We start from the raw sequence: 22,159 nt of genomic DNA on the forward strand, positions 1-22,159 counted from the left end.
TCTGTATATACAGTAATACTACACTAGGGCAGTGGGCATGTGCCGTCCTTGACCGCCATGCAATGGGGTAGTAAGGCGTCTCCTTCCCTCCACTAGTCTGGGGTGGTGCCTTGAGCAAGCACGAGCAACCCCTCACTCCCCCTGGTCAGGGTTACAACCAGAGACCGGACTCGGCAGACTGTGCGGAGGAGCCCACCACCCGGTAGGTCAACAGGCAGGAAGGCGGACCCAGCAAAGCATTTGCGGAGTGCAATCAGGGCACAGTGCAACACATAGAACACTGTTGGCCATCCACTGCATCCCGACCTAGCTCCAGCTGTCTTGATTCTGTCTTGCCCCTGGAGTCAGTTAGGTCAGGACGAGAGACTGAGGCTGACAGCTGTGCAACTTTCAATCGCTCTAATCCAAGTCATGCACAAGTCATGATCTCAAATTCAAGTCCTGTGGCGATGGACACGTGGTGAAGCAGCAGGTGCAGAAACACTGGAAGCTGTAGTCACAAACCTGCATGCAGGTGGCCCAGGGCATTGAGTCGCTCTCTGCTTGAACGAAACAGCAGCGGAGTTCGGCAGCTCCCTGGGTGTCTGAGCAACCCTGTTTAAGATTGCTCCCCTCCATGGAGGAAGGAGCTAGAAAGTGTGCGCCAAACATAGCCTGTTTCACCTCACCCTGGCCAGCATGTTGCGGCTGGTGGGGATCTCACTCAGCAGTCAAAATACAACAAAAAAAGATAGGGAAGGTAATCAACCTTGGTACGTGGAACGTCGACATGTGGGTGTACCTTCAAAGCCCAGATTGGCCTCATCAGCAGTGATGGGAATAACGGCGTTAGAAATAAACGGCGTTACTAACGGCGTTACTTTTTTTTAGTAACGAGTAATCTAACTAATTACTTTTTACATCGTTATAACACCGTTCCTGTTACTTACAATAAAATACTATGCGTTACTTTATTAAAGCTGTTCTCATCTGGCACGCTGCTCGCTCAGCCTTTCTTTACTCTGCTGAGGCGGGGAGACGCGAGACAACGGCACAGTAAGCCAATCAGAGTAGATTTGGACAACATACGTAGGTAGGCCATGCCTACTGCACTACTGCGCGCTCTTTCAATCAGAAGACCCAGCGATGGCGAGCGGTCAGCCCAGCACTGCGCTTTCACACTGGAAATACAGACATTACTTTTCATTACTTGAAATAAAAGGCAAAAATGTCTACGTGCAATGCACATTATGTCGAGGAACAAAGCGTTTGTCCTCGTCAGTGGCCAGTAATTAGTAACATAACAATTTTAATAACTACAAAAATATATTAAATTTGATAGATGTCTTCTCACATTGTCCCACAAAAATATTAATATAGTGTAGATAATGTTACTGATTGGTTCTGTTAAGTGTCCATTTCAGTCATTAAACACATTTAACATTCACTTTTATTATGATTACACTAATTGAATTTGATTTTTTTTTTTGGGGGGGGGTAATACAAAATGTAACGGAATAATTACTTTCCCTGGTAATTAGTTACTTTTATGACAAAGCAACTCCGTTACTAACTCAGTTACTTTTTGGGAAAAGTAACTAGTAACTATAACTAATTACTTTTTGAAAGTAACGTGCCCAACACTGCTCATCAGTCACCTTCGGACCCACAACCACCACCCACCAAATTGAAATCATGGTTGTCTTAGACCCCGAAGGATGAACATCATCATCATAACACTACACTTAATTTACTTACTAATTCCAATTTATTGATACTAATTTAAACCAAAGCTTTGTTAAATTCTCAAATCTGATTGGTCAGAAGGTACAAATTAATTTTCTCTAACAGCAGCTCCGACAGTCATACTGGCTGTACTTCAAATCACAGGTACATTATAATGCACCCATTCTCATATGTTATGGTTACTCTAGCAACAATTCATTCACAGCGGCTTGTATGGTGGGTTATAAAAATAATCAAGTCTAATAATAAACAGACAGTAAAGCAGGTTGTTGTTTAACAAAGAAAAGCATCCAGTTTGGTGAATCTTCCTGTAAGAACATGTTTAACATTTATGGAAATTAAATTTCCAGTGTTAGTGCTAACAGATTTTCCCCAGGGGGAAGTCTCTGGGACGGAGGACAAGATTTTTTTAATTTTTTTTTAATTTTTTTAACTTTAAGAGAGTTAGGAAAGAGAGGCTGGTGGGAGAAATGACTATATCATAAGTGAGAATAGGACCCAACTTGCTGTGTAGTTATGAAACATTAAATGTAACTATAAAAAGAGTATTTTTATTAAAAAATAAGAATAAATCGTCTTAAAAAATCATTTATTTCAAACTTCAAAAGCGTCATACAAATGTAATAAAGGCACGACACATACTTGTCACTTATCTACGCTGAGACACATAAAATATTTTGTTTTGAAATCGATAAAATAAATCCCAAGTCCACCTTACCTTTAAATAGTTTCAGACCAAACTTCATAGCATCTTTAGTGCTTTTACTAACAGCATTTACTTTCATCATTTGTAATTCTTCCTCACTGATGGTGATGAAGCAATTAGCTGCTATTTTGTCAAGTCGCTTGAGGTGATTATCGAGAAAGAATCCGAATTTCTCAACCAATCAGCGTGCGCAATTTTCTATAATCACCTGCATATTTATACTAAATAATATTCTGGTGAAATTATTACAAATCAAATATAAGACTGTTCAGCCTGTTTGATGCTTTTATTCATTACCTCCACCAACGTTGTTGGAGGAGGTTATGTTTTCACATATGGTTGTTAGTTAGTTTGTGTTTTCCCAATGTAACTCAAAAAGTACTGAATGGATTTTGATGAAATTTGGTGGAAAGGTGAGCCATCGTCCAAGGAACCATCAAACAGATTTTGATCCAAATCCGGATATGTATACGGATCCAGAATTTTTAATTTTTCATTATTTTTTTTTTTTTTTACTGTTCCCAACGTAACTTAAAAAGTAGTAAACAGATTTGGATGAAATTTGGTGTACAGCTTTAGTATTATCCCAGATTCAAGTGATTTGATTTTGATGTTGATAACATGTAGCTTGGTGGAGATATACACGCTACCGAGTGTCCTTCTAATTTTAAAATGTTTTTCTATTGGCAGATAATTTTGATTCTAAGGATAAAGCCTTAAAATGAGAAATTTATCTGCCAATTGAACAAACCCATTTCATGCTTAAAATTAGCAAACTATTGAGAAACACATTTTAATAATCATACATTTGGTTTATTTTCATTTTACAATAAGAAATTCTCAGTAGATTTGACTATATTCAAGACACAAGGCATTTTGCAGTGTATTTTTACTTACATTTACTTGTGGATAGCTTTATTAAACACAAGATTCACTCAGCTGACACTGGTTTCCATTGGAGATGTGTATAAATATAGTATTATGCTAATAATCTCTATCTACATTATTCAATTCATAAAATATATAACTAGTATAAAATAAGTAATGTGCAATATAGTGAGACAAACATAATATTATGATTAATAATGAATAAAATTTGGATTTCATTTATAAAAATATATCTAAATATCTGAAAAGTGCTTCCAGTAGTTAATTATAAATTTCTTCGTATAACTGTATTTAATTACACTTATTACTTAATCACAATTACTTAATTATGATTACTTGTATTTTATTTAATTATAATTACTCATACTGACATTTAAGGCATTTCTGGATCTTACCGACAAAGGTGAAATGGATTTACAGGATTACAGTATTTATCATTGCAGACGTGAACTGTACAGAAGTAATTCAGGTTCAGAGATGCAATGCTTCTGTTACCTATTTTGCCAGAACAAAGTGAAAAATCTTTGTCTAACATCTTGTCTATGGAAATTAGCACACACGAGAATCATTCCCAAATTCCTTAAATATCCTGGCTGAGCTTTTAAAGCGCACATTCAGGAAAATGTTCCAAAAGATTGATCTCAGTATTTTGCATACAAGAAACAGATTTGTTTTATTTGCGCACTTGGGTGGAACTAAATGACAACATATTTCTTACGTTACACAAATGGAATAAATAAAGTATATATGGGGGGAGAGATGATAAAACAATCACAGTGCATGTAGGGAAGAGAGAGAGAGAGAGAGAGAGAGAGAGAGAGAGAGAGAGAGAGAGAACATTTGGTGAGTTTTGGCTTTCCATGCTGAAGGAAATAATCCTTGTAATTATAAATATTATTTTGAGCTGTTATAATCTCATTTCATATGAAATCAAAATGCAATCAGATGTTGTGTAGAGCAGAGAGGTTTCTGTGGTTGGAGATATGAATGCTTCTGTGTGTCCATGTACAAGTTCAGTTCTGTGTTTAGTGGATTCATATGGAAACAATGAAAGCCATCTGAAGTGGAGGAATGGAAGAAGAGGATTCAAGTCTGCTTCATGGACGACCACGAAAAAATAAAGATCTAACCTTTTTCAATACTAATAACAACAATAAAGACTGGGTAACGACTCTACACTGTTATTAGGCACACCTGGTTTGGTAAAAACCCAGTCAGTTTTGGTACATTTTTCCTTATTTATTTATTTTTTTTTATTTTTCACACTTGGTCATTTTGTCATTTCCCTCTTTCGGGCATGATATTACACGAGACAGCCATTTAACTCCCACCTGAACCATTTTATAACCTGTGAAAAGGTACAGGATTAAATATTTAACAGTTATTCAACGAAATCGAGTCGCACATGAGCCAATAGCCAACGAGGCATGTAGCACCGAGTTGGCTATCAGCCATGTATGATGAGATTGAGTGGAATAACTGTTTTATTCTATCCACAGTCACTCGATTTTGAGAAACAGAGCATTTTTATTTTCAGCAAATTCAATAAATAAAATCTTCATACAAAACGTCCAACAAAATAATTTCCACTCAGAATGTAAACAAACCAGCGAAATGACAGTAGCAATTTGTGAAAAATGCTATAATAATAATACTTGAAAAATAAAAAAAAGATACGTTCTTACCATCAAATACTTTCATTCCATATTTTGTTGCCCCCTTTTTTATTTTTTGGGGCTTTCTTCTTCTTCTTCTTCTTCGGCGTTTGTCAAATCAACTTAAAGGTGCATTAGATTAGATTAGATTAGATTAGATTAGATTAGATTAGATTAGATTAGATTAGATTAGATAAAACTTTATTGATCCCTTTGGGCGGGTTCCCTCAGGGAAATTAAGATTCCAGCAGCATCATTACAGATAAACAGAGAAAAGAAATAGAGAAAACTTCTAGATGAATTAAAATAAATTTCTGCAATTGCCCTCTCCTACCCTCCTTAAACCTGAACTGATCGAGTTGTAAGTTGTATTATTTCGAGAAGTGGCTGCACAACTAGTTCTGATACGTTTGATGAGAACACTGTAAATAGTACTCTTAATAGGTTTTGATAATAAATGCTTTCTATATACATCCATGGAATACTTTCATTTATTTCTATATGATTTGTAATTAGAGGCGGCACGGTGGTGTAGTGGTTAGCGCTGTCGCCTCACAGCAAGAAGGTCCGGGTTCGAGCCCCGTGGCCGGCGAGGGCCTTTCTGTGTGGAGTTTGCATGTTCTCCCCGTGTCCGCGTGGGTTTCCTCCGGGTGCTCCGGTTTCCCCCACAGTCCAAAGACATGCAGGTTAGGTTAACTGGTGACTCTAAATTGACCGTAGGTGTGAATGTGAGTGTGAATGGTTGTCTGTGTCTATGTGTCAGCCCTGTGATGACCTGGCGACTTGTCCAGGGTGTACCCCGCCTTTCGCCCGTAGTCAGCTGGGATAGGCTCCAGCTTGCCTGCGACCCTGTAGAACAGGATAAAGCGGCTAGAGATAATGAGATGAGATGAGATGAGATTTGTAATTAGAATTAGTTATATTTATATAAGCACTTGTAAATTAGGTATGAAGGCACCATTACGGGAACCTAATAAAGATTATTGTATAAATCAGTTCTGGACAATTAAATCATTGACTGCGATTTTATTTTGAAAAAAATACAGTGGTGCTTGAAAGTTTGTGAACCCTTTAGAATTGTCTATATTTCTGCATAAATATGACCTAATACATCATCAGATTTTCACACAAGTCCTAAAAGTAGATAAAGAGAACCCAGTTAACCCTTTGACGCAAAACATGGGTCAAAAATGACCCGGCTGAGTTTTATCTTCTATATCTTTGCAATAAATTAATTCCATCATTCAGTATTCAAGGTATTCCTCAATTAACTTGTTTTTGATCATCATACATCCTTATTTTATTTTTTCCTTTCTTACTTTTTGAATAAAAACCCTTTTTGTATCACTACCCTTCTAATGCACAACATGGGTCAAAAATGACCTGCATTCATTTTCCAGGTTATTTCATGTATGGCTGAGTGTTTCTATGATATACTTTTGAAATAAATTCATTTTGTCATTTACTTTTCCAAATATGCAGTAAACATCTTGTTTTTGTTTAGCACAAATCATCATTTTTATTTTTCCTTTCTTAAGTTATGAACAAGCACAGGTTTTGTAATTCTACATCAAGTTTACACACATAGGTCAGAACCGACCCGCATGCATTTACTACAGCGTTTGGTGGAAACTGTGAATTGTGCTTGTGTCAGACATTTCACAGCTCAGCACAGCGCCCTTTGCCCAGCTAATACATGGAAGTAATGTTTTTCAATTGTTCTAACATTACCTTAGAAAAAAATGGATTATGTTTAGGTTACCTTGAGAGTGAATAGATTACTTGTCAGAAAGTTACAAGTAATTACTATTAGCTACTGAGCTGTTGACATATTCTACTTTAGTTAGCTAACTTTATTGTAGTTGGCTTAGCTAACTACATAGTTAATTAATAAATAACTGGCCCCATTCACTGCTGAAGTAATTACTTGAAACAAATTATTATTATAGTATTAAGACATTTAATTTTAAATCATACTTGGATGACCCATGTGTAGTAATATAAAAAGTATTTTTGTTCATAAAGTAGGAAAGAAACAATTAAATCAATGATTTGTGGTAATTAAAAACAAGATATTTAAAGAATACTTGGAATATTCAATCATAAAATAAATTGATTTCAAAAGATAGAGCAAAGAAAAACTCAGTCAGCATGAAATAACCTGGAAAATGAATGCGGGTCATTTTTGACCCATGTTGTGTATTAGAAGGGGTGTGCATATGTTTTGCATCAAAGGGTTAAACAAATGAGACAAAAATATTATACTTGGTCATTTATTTATTGAGGAAAATGATCCAATATTACATATCTGTGAGTGGCAAAAGTATGTGAACCTTTGCTTTCAGTATCTGGTGTGACCCTCTTGTGCAGCAATAACAGCAACTAAATGTTTCCGGTAACTGTTGATCAGTCCTGCACACCAGCTTGGAGGAATTTTAGTCCATTCCTCCGTACAGAACAGCTTCAACTCTGGGATGTTGGTGGGTTTCCTCACATGAACTGCTCGCTTCAGGTCCTTCCACAACATTTTAATTGGATTAAGGTCAGGACTTTGACTTGGCCATTCCAAAACATTAACTTTATTCTTCTTTAACCATTCTTTAGTAGAACAACTTGTGTGCTTAGGGGCGTTGTCTTGCTGCATGACCCACCTTCTCTTGAAATTCAATTCATGGACAGATGTCCTGACATTTTCCTTTAGAATTTGCTAGTATAATTCAGAATTCATTGTTCCATCAATGATAGCAAGCCGTCCTGGCCCAGATGCAGCAAAACAGGCCCAAACCATGATACTACCACCATCATGTTTCACAGATGGGATAAGGTTCTTATGCTGGAATGCAGTATTTTCCTTTCTCCAAACATAACGCTTCTCATTTAAACCAAAAAGTTCTATTTTGGTCTCATCTATCCACAAAACATTTTTCCAATAGCCTTCTGGCTTGTCCACGTGATCTTAGCAAACTGCAGACAAGCAGCAATGTTCTTTTTGGAGAGCAGTGGCTTTCTCCTTGCAACCCTGCCATGCACACCATTGTTGTTCAGTGTTCTCCTGATGGTGGACCCATGAACATTAGCCAATGTGAGAGAGGCCTTCAGTTGCTTAGAAGTTCCTCTGTGGTCCTTTTTGACCTCGCCGACTATTACACGTCTTGCTCTTGGAGTGATCTTTGTTGGTTGACCACTCCTGGGGAGAGTAACAATGGTCTTGAATTTCCTCCATTTGTACACAGTCTGTCTGAATGTGGATTGGTGGAGTCCAAACTCTTTAGAGATGGTTTTGTAACCTTTTCCAGCCTGATGAGCATCAACAACGCTTTTTCTGATGTCCTCAGAAATCTCCTTTGTTCGTGCCATGATACACTTCCACAAACTTGTGTTGTGAAGATCAGACTTTGATAGATCCCTGTTCTTTCAATAAAACAGGGTGCCCACTCACACCTGATTGCCATCTCACTGATTGAAAACACCTGACTCTAATTTCACCTTCAAATTAACTACTAATCCTAGAGGTTCACATACTTTTGCCACTCACAGATATGTAATATTGGATCATTTTCCTCAATAAATAAATGACCAAGTATAATATTTTGTCTCATTTGTTTAACTGGGTTCTCTTTATCTACTTTTAGGACTTTGTGTAAAAATCGGATGATGTTTTAGGTCATATTTATGCAGAAATATAGAAAATTCTAAAGGGTTCACAAACTTTCAAGCACCACTGTATAATTAATTAATTAATCCCCAGCACAGAAAAAAAAAATCAATATCACGTAAGCCTACTAACGTCGGCAGTGTGTAAGCGTAAAAACATAGGCAACAAGGAAAGGCATTAGGATCCTTCTGCAAATGTTGTATGAAACCCAAGCCAAAAATGTAGTTAAAAACAAGTAAAGATCATACTCAATAAGGCACCAATACCTCATAATAGCAAGAGAGTGGCTGAACAACAAATAGAACAGGAGTCATCAGGAGATGACGTATCCTAGCCTGGGCCCGCCCATCCTAAGCGTGACGCAACACGAGGGCCTGTTGCGAGCTTAGTCTGGCCAGGCAGGCTATCTACAGCATTTCCAAGCTCCCGAAAAATCGGGAACCAATCAACTTTGAGCATCTCCAACGGCCCTGGGTAGAGGCGTGTTCAAGGCAGTGACGTAGTAGAACTGCGACCGGAAGCCATAGATTGTTTACAGAATCTATGCCGGAAGCGCTTCATTCACATCACGAACATGGAGCAGCGGCAAGCCTTTAACACAGCGGTAGATGCTGTATTGAAAGCATTCAACGCGATGTTCTCATTGAAAACGGGGCAAAGAGCAGCCCTGGAGGTATTTATTGAAAGGAAGGATGTTTTCGCCTTGCTCCCGACCAGCTTCGGTAAGAGTTTAATCTACCAGTTAGCCCCGTCGCGTCGCAAACGTCAGAGGAAAGAGTGATGTGATTGGTTTAAGCTTCGTCACAGCCTTTTCTGGCTTCGACCAGTAGCAAACTGAGGCATTTCAGGGAGGCGGGTCAACCACGGGCTCTGGGAAACGGTTGGGCTTAATAGCTTGGCCAGACCAAATGCTCACAGAGCTTTGAAGACGCGTTAGCCAGGCTAGACGTATCCCCCCCCCCCCCAGCCCCAACATGAAACGTCACTCCAAATTTTCCTAAGTTGAATTGGTTGCCATGGAAATACAGGAAAAAAAATTAAATTTAATAAAAATAAAAAAAAAACAGTGAAATCCATCCATTATTTGTAGCCACTTATCTTGTTCTACAGGGTCGCAGGCAAGCTGGAGCCTATCCCAGCTGACTACGGGCGAGAGGCAGGGTACACCCTGGACAAGTCACCAGGTCATCGGAGGGCTGACACAGAGACAAACAATCACACCTACAGTCAATTTAGAGCCACCAATTAGCTTAACCTGCATGTCTTTGGGGGAAACTGGAGCACCCAGTGGAAACCCATGCAGACATGGGGAGAGCATGTCAACTCCACACAGAAAGGCCCTCGTCGGCTACTGGGCTTGAACCCAGGACCTTCTTGCTGTGAGGCAACAGTGCTAACCACTACACCATCGCGCAACCACACTGAAACCCCAAAATGTCAAAAGGCACAACTTCTCTAGTCCCTTAACATAACTGTCAGATTTCGTGAAAAAATTCCTAATAGTTTTTGAGTTATGCTCTGGAAACTAAAATGTTTATGGACGGACAGAGCGATAGCTATATTTCCCTGCATTATATGATGGGGGGATAAAAAGAGGTTAAACACAAGCAAGGTAGGTAATCAGAATAAACACAGCTCAGAACTTAGAGGAACAGAATATAGTGGCAAGACTTCACAAAGGCATACTGAAAACCTTGTGCTTATACACAGTACCAGTAAAATGTTTGTACACCCCTATTCATTTATAGGTTTTTCTGTATTTTGACTATTTTCTCCATTGCAGAACAATACTGAAGACATCGTAACTATAAAATAACATATGAAACATATATGGAACCGTGTGCTATACAAAAAAATATGTTTTACATTTTAGCATGTCCAGTGTTTCCCTTGATGATGCTTTGCACACTACTGGCATCATCTTAAGTAGCTTCATGAGGTAGTCACCTAGAATGCTTTTCAATTAACACTCGTCAAAAGTTAATTAGTGGACGAGTTTCTTGCCTTCGCAATGTGTTTGAGATCAAACAGTAAATAATAAACACACAGTAAATGAGTGTTTCTATGAATACTGAGAAATTTGTGTCCCAGAGCCATCTCTAGGCCTGTGTAATGTGGAAAGATCGAAACCCTCTACATACAGCAAGAACTCCCTGGGGCCTACCGTGAAAAAGTTCAGCAGACTTCTCTGACATTCCTTAGTTGTTGGAAAAAAATCGAAATAAGTGCGAAAATGGCCAACTTGGCTTGTCCAACCTGCATCCTTGGTTTGAACTAACAGTGTTATTTCTCCACTGAAAGCCAGCAGACAAGATTACCCTCTGTGCAAGTCATGGATATGAGTGTGTTTAAAGAAAATACAACTAAACCTGATGCAGCTTTTAATCATTTCGACTGCAGCTCAGCCAAAGTAGGTGTCCCATGAACTTGCGGTCAACTATGTGACGGTGTTGAATTCAGCCTCAGCGTTGCAACGGTTACTCAGATACAAGGTTCGCCTGCCTCGTGTTATCTGGCAGGGCAACAGAAAAACATCTCGTCCTGTACTGCTTTTGGTATGTCTTTTGGGTGGAGCTGAGGTGTGTAAAAATTGAAGCGTACCTTTTTTACATGTCAACTATGTGATGGTGATTACATCTGTGTGATTAGCTGTGGTCAGTAGTCAGTATGATGAAACAAAGTGGCAGCCCACTTCCTTCACGCACATGACCCTGGGCGATAATAGGTTGATACCAATGGATATGGCAAGCCAAAAAGCCCAAAATTTGTCAACTATGTGATGTCTAATTTAATTTAGATTTAGCATTGCCAACGCTGCTGGATACTGCAGTGCAGGCTAGAATTCCACCAACAATGTCTACTGATGAAGCCAAATTCGAGACAACAAGCCATTTGATTTTGACTTTAATGGAGGGGGTGCACAAAAAGTAACAGGCCTACCTTAGTTATCTCATCTCATCTCATTATCTCTAGCAGCTTTATCCTGTTCGACAGGGTTGCAGGCAAGCTGGAGCCTATCCCAGCTGACTACGGGCGAAAGGCGGGGTACACCCTGGACAAGTCGCCAGGTCATCATGGGGCTGACACATAGACACAGACAACCATTCACACTCACATTCACACCTACGCTCAATTTAGAGTCACCAGTTAACCTAACCTGCATGTCTTTGGACTGTGGGGGAAACCAGAGCACCCAGAGGAAACCCACGCAGACACGGGGAGAACATGCAAACTCCGCACAGAAAGGCCCTCGCCGGTCACGGGGCTCGAACCCGGACCTTCTTGCTGTGAGGCGACAGTGCTAACCACTACACCACTGTGCCACCCACCTTAGTTATTATTAGCTTAAATATTTGACTACATTTAGTCCCAAATTAAAATAAAAAGTTACAAGTTAGGTTTTTTTTGTGTGTTTGTTTTTGTTTTCCCCCCGTTTCCAGTTGAGAGTACGTTGTGCGCATTCTGGCTGCCACTTCTCACCAGAGCTTTTTATGTTATTGCATTTCCCCTTTTGTTTTTCTTGTTTGTGTTTGTGTAGTTTGATGTTTGTTTGAGTGTTTTGTCAGCCAGTTGTGGTGTAGCCCTGGACCCAATTTTGGGCGTCGGTTCCCTCCAGGCGTTGGTTTGCCGTGGGTGATGCCTGTGCTCCTCACTATGGACTGCAGTGAGCTCGTTACTCATTTTAACATCAGGGTTGTCCAGCGCTCTGTGTGGTGGTGCTGCTGTACTTGGTGTGGTGTTCTGAGCAATGTTGCTCGGTGGCATCACGATGGCTGAGTAGGTGGTTTGGGACGTACCAGCACTCTGCATGGCAGTGCTTCTGTGCTCGCTTTGTGGATCCATGGTGCGGTGTTCTGAGCAATGTTGCCTGGCGGCGGCATGGCGGATGTGCAGGCAGTGTGGGACTTGTTTTCGTGCGCTTTTTGGTGAGACTGTGGTAGCTACACCATTGGAATGACATCCTGACCTTTATTTGGTGGACTTTTTTTATCCCCCTCCCCTTTCGTTATAATTGTAAAACGACCTTGGGTATGAGAAAGGCGCTATATAAATTTAACTTATTATTATTATTATTATTTTCTGTCATTTATACAAAATACTAGATAGTAGCTGGTCTATCTGTCACATAGTTGACTTCTCATAAAATGATAGATGTGATTATTGTTGTATACTGAAAAGTATAAAAGCATTTGAGCGTGGCTCTGCTGTGGAGCTTTCACTTGGGATGTGCTACTATCATTTAATAGTATTTACACCAAAACCCAGCATACTTCATTTTTACCAAATTGCCCACCCTAAATTTCTCAGTGTTCACAAAAACATTCAAATAACCCTGTTCCACAACTGTAGTCATCCATATTATGTCAAGAACCGTTCAAGTAAGTAAAGAGAAACGACATCCATCATTACTTTAAGACATGAAGTGACTTTTAATTAATACAAATAAAGAAAATAACACTGAAGAAGATTGATGGTGTGTCCAAACTTTTGACTGGTTCTGTAGTCCATGACCAGGAAGTGAACAACAAAACTCGAACTCACGTGATACTAACCTCTGCTGGTGAGGAAGTTTATTGCCCCAGGATGTTGTGACAAGAGGAATTCACTTTACATTCTCTAATCTTTTCTCAACCTCTATAATGATACAATAAAAGGCAACAGGAACCCGTTACTCTAATTCTTCCTTAGAAACTTTGATGGCTGGAAGAAAAGCAGTCAGAACGGCCACGTCACTGCAGCGATATGCCAAATAGAGAGAGCGAATCTTTTCTCAAACTTTCAGAAACACAAACCAGCAGGTTAATACTGCATGCATGAATAATTTTAAGGTTAAGGAAGGGGATAGGAACAATCCAGGGGATCTGAAATAAACCCTAAGCAATAAGAAAAATCAGGAGCATCAAGTCCATCTACGAACCTAAATGCAAATATCTGTTAAATCGGTTTAAGCACAGAGAGTCATGATTAAGACCAACGAATTACATTGCCTGAGGAAGGGTGCACACAGAAAGCCTTCTCTTCCCCCAAACGTGACCTAGAAGAGAAGTGAGGCTTGATACTGTCCAAAGATACACAAAGACAAAACTTTCTGGCAGTCTAGAGATTTATAATCATAACCGTCTGGTCACTCATGCAGAAGCTTGACCGCTGCATTAACCACAAAAGTTCGGAGAACAGTCTGATATAATCCTGAGCCAAACTGGAAGTCTGTACTGGATGTTTACAAGGTAGGAAATGCACAAGCAGAACATAAAGCATTCAGTAACAGCAACAGTGTCAACATTTGACTGGCACATCACCTCATCACCTAATGAAAGCTCGCTTTGAAGTAAACTTGCCTCCGGGATTGGAGCAACATGCTGTCAAGAGACAGCCACTTTCACCTGGCGACATAAACTGTATGCTGTTTCACACGCTATTGATTTCCAAGGCATTAGAGTTTCAACAGCTGAGCTGTCTATTTGTAGTGCTAGAGCATAATATATGTTGGCATATGCTATGTTTACTTATTGTACATCTCTCCCATGACCATGTACCGATTTTTCATACAAATTTACATATGTTGGCTTGTTTCTTTTTGTGAGTCACACTGCTATAACCTTCATCAGGGCTATTCGGCTTCACGAATAAGCCAAATAAGAAAATCATCTGTACGCAGGCCAAGCCAAAATGCTTTCCAGAAAAGATTACTACAGCTCTATAAGCATTCAGTAATACTTTAGTATTATACACATACAGTCCCTACAGTGCCCCGGTCCCCACAATTAAAATTTGATTTTCACAACGAAAGGGCAAAATAGTTTTTATTGTGGCACAAAGCTTTTTAAAAAGCCAACATTTGTTCGCCAGACCCTTTGGATTAATAAACATGCTTTATCTCCAATTAAAGTATTCTGGGATATACCTCCATCAGCTTTACACGTCTAATTCAGTTATTCCATGAAATTGAGTCGTACATGAGCAGACAGCCGACGAGGCGTGTAGGACCGAGTTAACTATAAACCATGTACGACGAGATTGAGTGGAATAACTGCTTTATTCTATCCACATTCACTGGATTTTGAGAAACAGAGAGCATTTTTATTTTTAGCAAATTTGATGAATAAAAACTTGATACAAAACGTCCGACAAAATCATTTCCGCTTAGGCGGACTTCTTAATGAAAAAAATAGCCTTAATAAGACTGTAATTCATACTGGCCACTGTTGTGTGTGAGTTCAAAATCCGATCAATCTTGTGGGAGGAGTAGCAATTTTTGTGAAATTGCATATGACCTTGTGTCGCCGCATCCATGGCAGGTAGCGCCACCTGGTAAACAATTATTGTTGGAATATGTCTTTAGAGTCTTCTAGATGAGTTTCAGTGAAAACATCCTAGCAGTTTACAAACAGTAGTGTTTGTTGTGACAAGTCACCCAAAATTTTCAAACGCCCATAAAATGTTAAAGGAGAACTGAAGTCATTTTTAAACTTGCTTTATTTCTTAATTAACGTGTTATTCAATTACGTTTTCGGTTTTAGTAACCTTATATCGTGACTCATATTGGCAACTTATTGCAATTAAATATTATACTTATCGGCCTATTCGGTTTTTAGCCGTGTTGAATGTAGTTCGTGTGGTCCACGGCAGGCATCGCTTATCCGCGCGATTTTCACGAGACTTGTGCGAGACTTCAAAACATGAAGTGTCAGCCAGGTGTCAGTGCCGCCATTTTGAAAACTGTTTTCCAAACAAAATATTGCACAAAAACAAGTTTAAATGATGATTACTGCCTACTTTTTTCAAACTTTCCTGATTGCTGTCAAAACAAACAAAACTTCCGGCTTGATTACATCAGCATTCAAAAGAGGGCGCGCGCGTCTTTTGATGACGTTGGCAGATGTTGGCCACTTTGATTTGCGCTGTATGTTTTACTTCCGTCCTACGATGTCTCGCACAGGTCTCAATGAATCCCGTTTACGGACACTGCTTTGACATACTGTATGGACTGATATATTACAGAGCATATTTCAAACACTGATAAACTGCTAAAGCAGTGACAAAATAGCTATCAAAAATGCATTCCTATATTTAATAAAATGAGATAAATAGAATTTTAATAATTAAAAAATTTGCCTTCAGTTCTCCTTTAAATATGACAGGTAGCACCACTGTCTTGGCAACTTTAATATACGCTACCGTTCAAAAGTTTGGGGTCATTTTGAAATTTCCTTATTTTTGAAAGAAAAGCACTGTTCTTTTCAATGAAGATCACTTTAAACTAATCAGAAATCCACTCTATACATTGCTAATGTGGTAAATGACTATTCTAGCTGCAAATGTCTGGTTTTTGGTGCAATATCTCCATAGGTGTATAGAGGCCCATTTCCAGCAACTCTCACTCCAGTGTTCTAATGGTACAATGTGTTTGCTCATTGCCTCAGAAGGCTAATGGATGATTAGAAAACCCTTGTACAATCATGTTAGCACAACTGAAAACAGTTGAGCTCTTTAGAGAAGCTATAAAACTGACCTTCCTTTGAGCAGATTGAGTTTCTGGAGCATCACATTTGTGGGGTCGATTAAATGCTCAAAATGGCCAGAAAAATGTCTTGACTATATTTTCTATTCATTTTACAACTTATGGTGGTAAATAAAAGTGTGACTTTTCATGGAAAACACAAAATTGTCTGGGTGACCCCAAACTTTTGAACGGTAGTGTATACCAACCTGGGGAACATTCCATATTAGTTTGATCAAAATTGGATCACTCCTGTAGGAGGAGTAGCGATTTTTGTGAAATTGTGGATGGATGAAGACGGACGGATGACGTGTGATCGCATAAGCTCATCTGGCCTGGCCTGGCCTACGCCTGGATGAGCTAAAAACCTGTCGATGGCTGCACTAATTGCCTTTAGTGTTTTTTTTTTGTTGTTGCTTTTTTTTTTTTTTGTAAAAAGTGCCGTCTGCCAAGGTATACAATAGCTTTAGACATTAATTTAATTCTTTGTTGGACATTTCAGTGATTGTAATTTTCAAGCTTCTTTGAGCTTTTGAACCAGTCTAAAACAAAATTCAACAAAGTTTAATGCTTAAAGATGCTTTAAAGATGAAGAATGCTTTAATGCTTTATAGAGCAAGAATGTAAACAAACCAGCAAAATGACAGGAGCAATTTGTGAAAAATGTGATAATAATTCTTGAAAAATAAAATATATGTTCTTACCATCAAATACTTTAATTCCATATTTTGTTGCTTTTTTTGTATTTTTTGAGGGTTTGTTTTCGAGTAGAGTTTTTATTTCGTCCTCGGTTGGTTCAGCAACACACTCCGCCATTTTGTTTTTCTCTACTCACCATATATGATCTGATATCCTAGTAGTACAGTAGCCAATCAGAGTGTGCGATTGCTCATATCCAGTGAATGTGGATAGAATAAATGCAGATATTTTTATATTACATTGTTTTGCTAAAATTGCTAAACGACTATCAGATTGGATGCTGAATGTTGGTGAAGAGAAATTTTCAATTATTACCAGATATTCAGTCAGACTGAGATCTGGGTTCTGACCGAGACATTCAACACACTCAGGTATCGGTTTTGGTTACCTGGGTGTAGCTTAGGCAGTAGGCTTTGGTCTGTTGTCCTGAACCTCTACATCAGTCTTCAGTGTCTTTCACACTGTCACAAGCTTTCTTCTAATATTTCTTCTAAGAATTGCTTCTAACCATCTAGCCCTCATCCTTGACTAGTTTATGAGTCCTTGCTGATGAAAAGCATCCCCACATCATGATGCTACCACCACCATGCTTTACTGTAGTCATGATGCTTTCAGAACTTAGGAGAAAGATAGTCAATTGGCCTTTTGAGCACTATACATGAACATTTTCACTCTGAGCAAGTACTATTACCTTAAATTCATACCAGATACGTTGCATCAGCTTCATGGCCATCTGTCCAATTCATTTCACATGTTTTCCATCTGTGCAACCGATGTGACAGCTCACTTAATTATCATTAAGGAAACTAACACTCAAGCATACAACAATGTCTGAAGCATGAGGGATGGGGACAGTCAATGCTGGGCCAGCTGTATATACAACACAGATCACTGAAAAATAAAGAAAACAGTGGGATGGAGAATAAACTGCATTTTTGTGTGTATTCTGTTTACACATAAGTATCATTATCCACAGCTACAAGCTGTACAAATATATTATATAATTAGGATTTTAATACGATTCCCATCATATCAACAGGACGAGTGGGCTTTCAATACACTGTTACAGACCTCGATAGACAGCACGTGGGCTCAGGTTTTATGTTTTAGGCATCTCACAGATCCCATGAGGATTAAATGCCAGTTCAAATGGATGTTTTATCTGCAGTGTCTGACGTGCACCAAAAACACATACAGTGGCCTTTAACGTAATGACTGATGACAAATGCTGAAATAAAGTACATCATCCATATGTAGCAACATTTATGCTCAAAAAAAAAAAAAGACATAAAATGTCTTGGGCAGCACAGTGGTGTAGTGGTTAGCACTGTTGCCTCACAGCAAGAAGGTTCTGGGTTTGAGCCCAGTGGCCAATGGAGGCCTTTCTGTGTGGAGTTTGCATGTTCTCCCTATGTCTGTGTGGGTTTCATCTGGATGCTCCGGTTTCCCCACAGTCCAAAGACATGTGGTTAGGTTAACATGGGGCAACCACAGCCTGAGGTTGGGCTGAAGTGCCCTTGAGCAAGGGCATCTAATCCCCAACTACTCCCTGGGTGCTGGCTTTAGCATAGCTGCCCACTGCTCTGGGTAGGTGTGTGCTCAATGCTCACTTGTGTACTGGGTGCGATTTGCTGGGGGGGGATGGTGGGGATCATCCCCCCCTCTGGTTTTTATCTCTGCTGAAAAAAAATCCTCGGGGACAACCCCGTCAATAAAACAAACAAACCAAAAAAAAAAGTTGACATGACAGGCATGTTGTGACACAGTTTTCTATGGTCTACATTGCACTCACTTTCAAAATGACCCGAAGTGGCAGCTTTGATGTTCACGAACGTCCCCAGCAAATAGATACATTGTAGATAATAACAATATCCAGAGTGTGAACGTGGATTTAGCGCCATGAATCACATCCTTACTGATGAGCGCAACAGAATGAATGTATCCACACTGACAGCCTTCTTTTCCTCGCTGTCAATGGGCCAGACGTGCGTTCCTTCCCTGCTGAGAAATTCGCAGAAATGTGGATTAAAGAAGGGCGAAACGCGGCGGATAGCGCACCGACGGGAAAGCAGAAAAGGCCACATGAACTGCGCCATCAGACCAAACTGTTCATTTAGTATTCATGTATTTTAGTGATTTTCGAGTCACTGTCCATTTAATCCGGAGGGAGAGAAACATCACAGCAACGCAACAAGCAAGGCGAACTTTGTTGTGTGTTAGTGTTCGTGTATTTAGTCAGAGAGATAGGAAGATGAATTTACTATCTCTGGTTTAGTGTTCGTTTTCATTTAGTGTTATTCATTTGATATCATCGGATGTTATTGAGCTGTTAGCCTATTGTTACCTTAATTTTGTGACGTTTCATGATTAAAAAAAAAAACATCCCCTCTTCTGGTTTTTTGACAAATCGCACCCTGCTTGTGTGCATGTGTGTGTTCACTGCTTCAGATGGGTTAAATGCAGAGGTTAAATTTCACTGTGCGCTTAAGTCTGTGTTTGAGTGTATGTGTGACAAATAAAAGCTGTTCGGCTTGGCTTCTTCACTGCTCTGGTAAAGAAGCTGTGACATCGAATAAATACAAATATTCCATTTTTTTAAACATTTGTAAACAATATCGCTGGATTTGACAGCTGAATTGTATAAACTAATGTCTGACATTTTCTACACACTAATCAGCCATAACATTAAAACCACTGACAAGTGAATTGAATAACACTTATCTTGTTACAATGGCACCTGTCAAGGGGTGGGATATATGAGGCAGCAAGAGAACAGTCAGTTCTTGAAGTTGATGTGTTGGAAGCAGAAAAAATGGCCAAATGTAAGGATCTGAGTGACTTTCCCAAGGGCCAAATTGTGATGGCGAGATGACTGGGTCTGAGCATCTCCAAAATGGCACATCTTGTGGGGTGTTCCCGGTATGCAGTGGTCAGTACCTACCAAAAGTGGTCCAAGGAAGGACAACCAGTCTGATCCCACAGAAAAGCAACTGTAGCACAAACTGCTGAAACAGTTTGAAAGGAGTCAGAACACACAGTGCATCACAGCTTGTCGTGTATGGGGTTACATAGCTGCAAACCATTCAGAATGCCCATGCTGACCCCTGTCTACATTGCATTACATTACAGCCTGGGGAGCAGTTAGGGGTTAGGTGCATTGCTCAAGGACACTTCAGCCATTCCTGCTGGTCCAGGGAATCAAACCAATGACCTTTCGGTCCCAAAGCTGCTTCTCTAACCATTAGGCCATAGCTTCCCTGTCTACCATCAAAAGCACCTTCAACAGGCACGTGAGCAGTGATCAGATCACGTGATCAGAACTGGACCATAGAGCAATGAAAGAAGGTGGCCTGGTCTGATTAATCAGGTTTCCTTTTACATTATATGGATGGTCAAGTGTGTGTGTGTGTGTGTGTGTGTGTGTGTGTGTATGTTCCATTCCTGAGGAAAAAATGGCACCAGGATGTTCTATGAGAAGAAGGCAAGCCGGTGGTGGAAGTATGATGCTCTGGGCAATGTTCTGCTGGGAAACTTTGAGTTCTGGCATTCAAGTGGACGTTACTTTGACACTTACCACCGACTTAAACACTGCTGCAGACCAAGTACAAGCATTTCATAGCAACAGTACTCCCTAATGACAGGGTCCTCTTTCAGCAGGATAACACTCCCTGCTATACTGCAGAAATTGTTCAGGAATGGTTTGAGGAACATGACAAAGAATGTTGGCTTGGCCTCCAAATTCCCCAGCTCTCAATCTGATCAAGTATCTGTGGGATGTACTGGACAAACAAGTCCGATCCATGGATGCCCCACGTCGCATCTTAATCTGCTGCTAAAGCCTTAGTATCAGATACCACAGCACACCTTCAGAGGTCTTGTGGACCCAGTATCAGGCAGGTGGTTTTAATTTTTTGGCTGATCAATGTAGATGAATGCACATTTTCATGATAGGCATTTGAGCTTAATCTTCTGGAATCTTCTGAACATGTTCACTAAAGACTGAATTGAGTTTAAAGCTGAAGAAAGTGACCTGAGATGAGAGCAGGTTGCAGTCGATGTGAAGACCTCGTCCAGTCCTCTGTCTCTGCAGCAGACCAGCCATCATTGCTCCCTGAGCATACAGTCCAGTGGCCAAATCTGTCATGGCAACTCCAGGCCTCACTGGATCGCCATCCTTTAAGACACATAGTTCATGATAAATGCTATTGCATGAGGTGTGTTCTTTAAACTTATACCATATAGCACAGTATACCATATTTTTAAGTTAAATGTAAGGCAGCTTTATATTCTGTCTGCTTCGAGAAAAATCTGTTGTTCACAAAAAAAAAATCAAACTTGTGTAAAACCTAAACGTAAAACAGAAGATCATGTCTTAGCATAACAAGCTGGTACCTGCTTTAGCCTTTCTCACCTCAGGCCCTGTGATGTGCATCATCCCAGACATCGCAGATGCTATAGAGTCATATCCTGGTTTGTGTGACTTGGGTCCAGTCTGACCATAGCCTGTAACACACACACACACACACACATGCAGAACAGCAGTTGCGAACCATTACTATGAGACCTGGGACTTGAGCTCAGCCAAACCTTAGCCAGACACCAAAAAACCAACCGAGCAAAGGATTTTGTAAGGGATTAGTGGCAGGCTGCCAGGTCGCTCCGTTCTGTGTTGTTGTCAATGTTGATTTTAAAAGTAACTCAGTAAATTACACAGGGAAATGAATACTTAAGTCTAAGTGAAAAATACTGTAGCGAGTGTGCAGCGTCGAAAAAGAGTCTGGAGACAGAAATCTTAGTTTCTCGGTCATTATCCTGTGTTACTTGCTCTCTATAGCACTGGCTTGACTGCTTTACTAGCATTCGCTAACACTACTAATGAATGCAACACCGGCTGGAAGGTGACTTCACTGCTGCGCTGATGGCGCCGACTCACGGTTAAGCTCACGTTGACCTTCAAGAAGGTCTAGGGCGATACATTTTTGATCCCTCCCACTGTAAATCAAAATCTGATTGGTTAAATCTGACATCTGTCACTTCCTACATAAACATGCACTGCCATGGCCTTCTGTCCCAGCAATGAAGTCCTAACCAATGAGTGAGCAGCTCTAAACTCTTCTCAGCCTAGACACAACAAACAAAAAAATCTCATTGGATAACTCGATTTTAATGTTTTCAGGACAGTAACCCTTTCATTTCTGAAGCAAATTTGATAGAAAATGAGGCCAAACTAGAATGAGAAGAGAATAATTATAATTAAAGCCGCAAGCGGCCTTGACGGGCCCTCGCGCCAGCGGCCAAGGGGGGCGGGGGCATGCGTCCCCGCGAAATAC

The 22,159-nt window shown here is 39.9% G+C and overlaps 1 protein-coding gene across 3 annotated transcripts in view; it reads right to left on the reverse strand.

The window, feature by feature from the left end:
• The window catches only part of sugct (succinyl-CoA:glutarate-CoA transferase), a 370,194-nt gene that overhangs the window by 267,017 nt on the left and 81,018 nt on the right, over positions 1-22,159 (reverse strand). For all 3 annotated transcript variants that reach the window (XM_060922511.1, XM_060922510.1, XM_060922512.1), the window contains exons 7-8: positions 21,241-21,332; positions 20,860-21,003 (exon numbers count right to left, since the gene is read on the reverse strand). In XM_060922511.1, the coding sequence (XP_060778494.1) occupies positions 20,860-21,003; positions 21,241-21,332 (236 nt within the window). The remainder of the gene's footprint in view (positions 1-20,859; positions 21,004-21,240; positions 21,333-22,159) is intronic.

This window comes from Neoarius graeffei, chromosome 5 (genome assembly GCF_027579695.1).
Source record: "Neoarius graeffei isolate fNeoGra1 chromosome 5, fNeoGra1.pri, whole genome shotgun sequence".
NCBI lineage: Eukaryota > Metazoa > Chordata > Actinopteri > Siluriformes > Ariidae > Neoarius > Neoarius graeffei.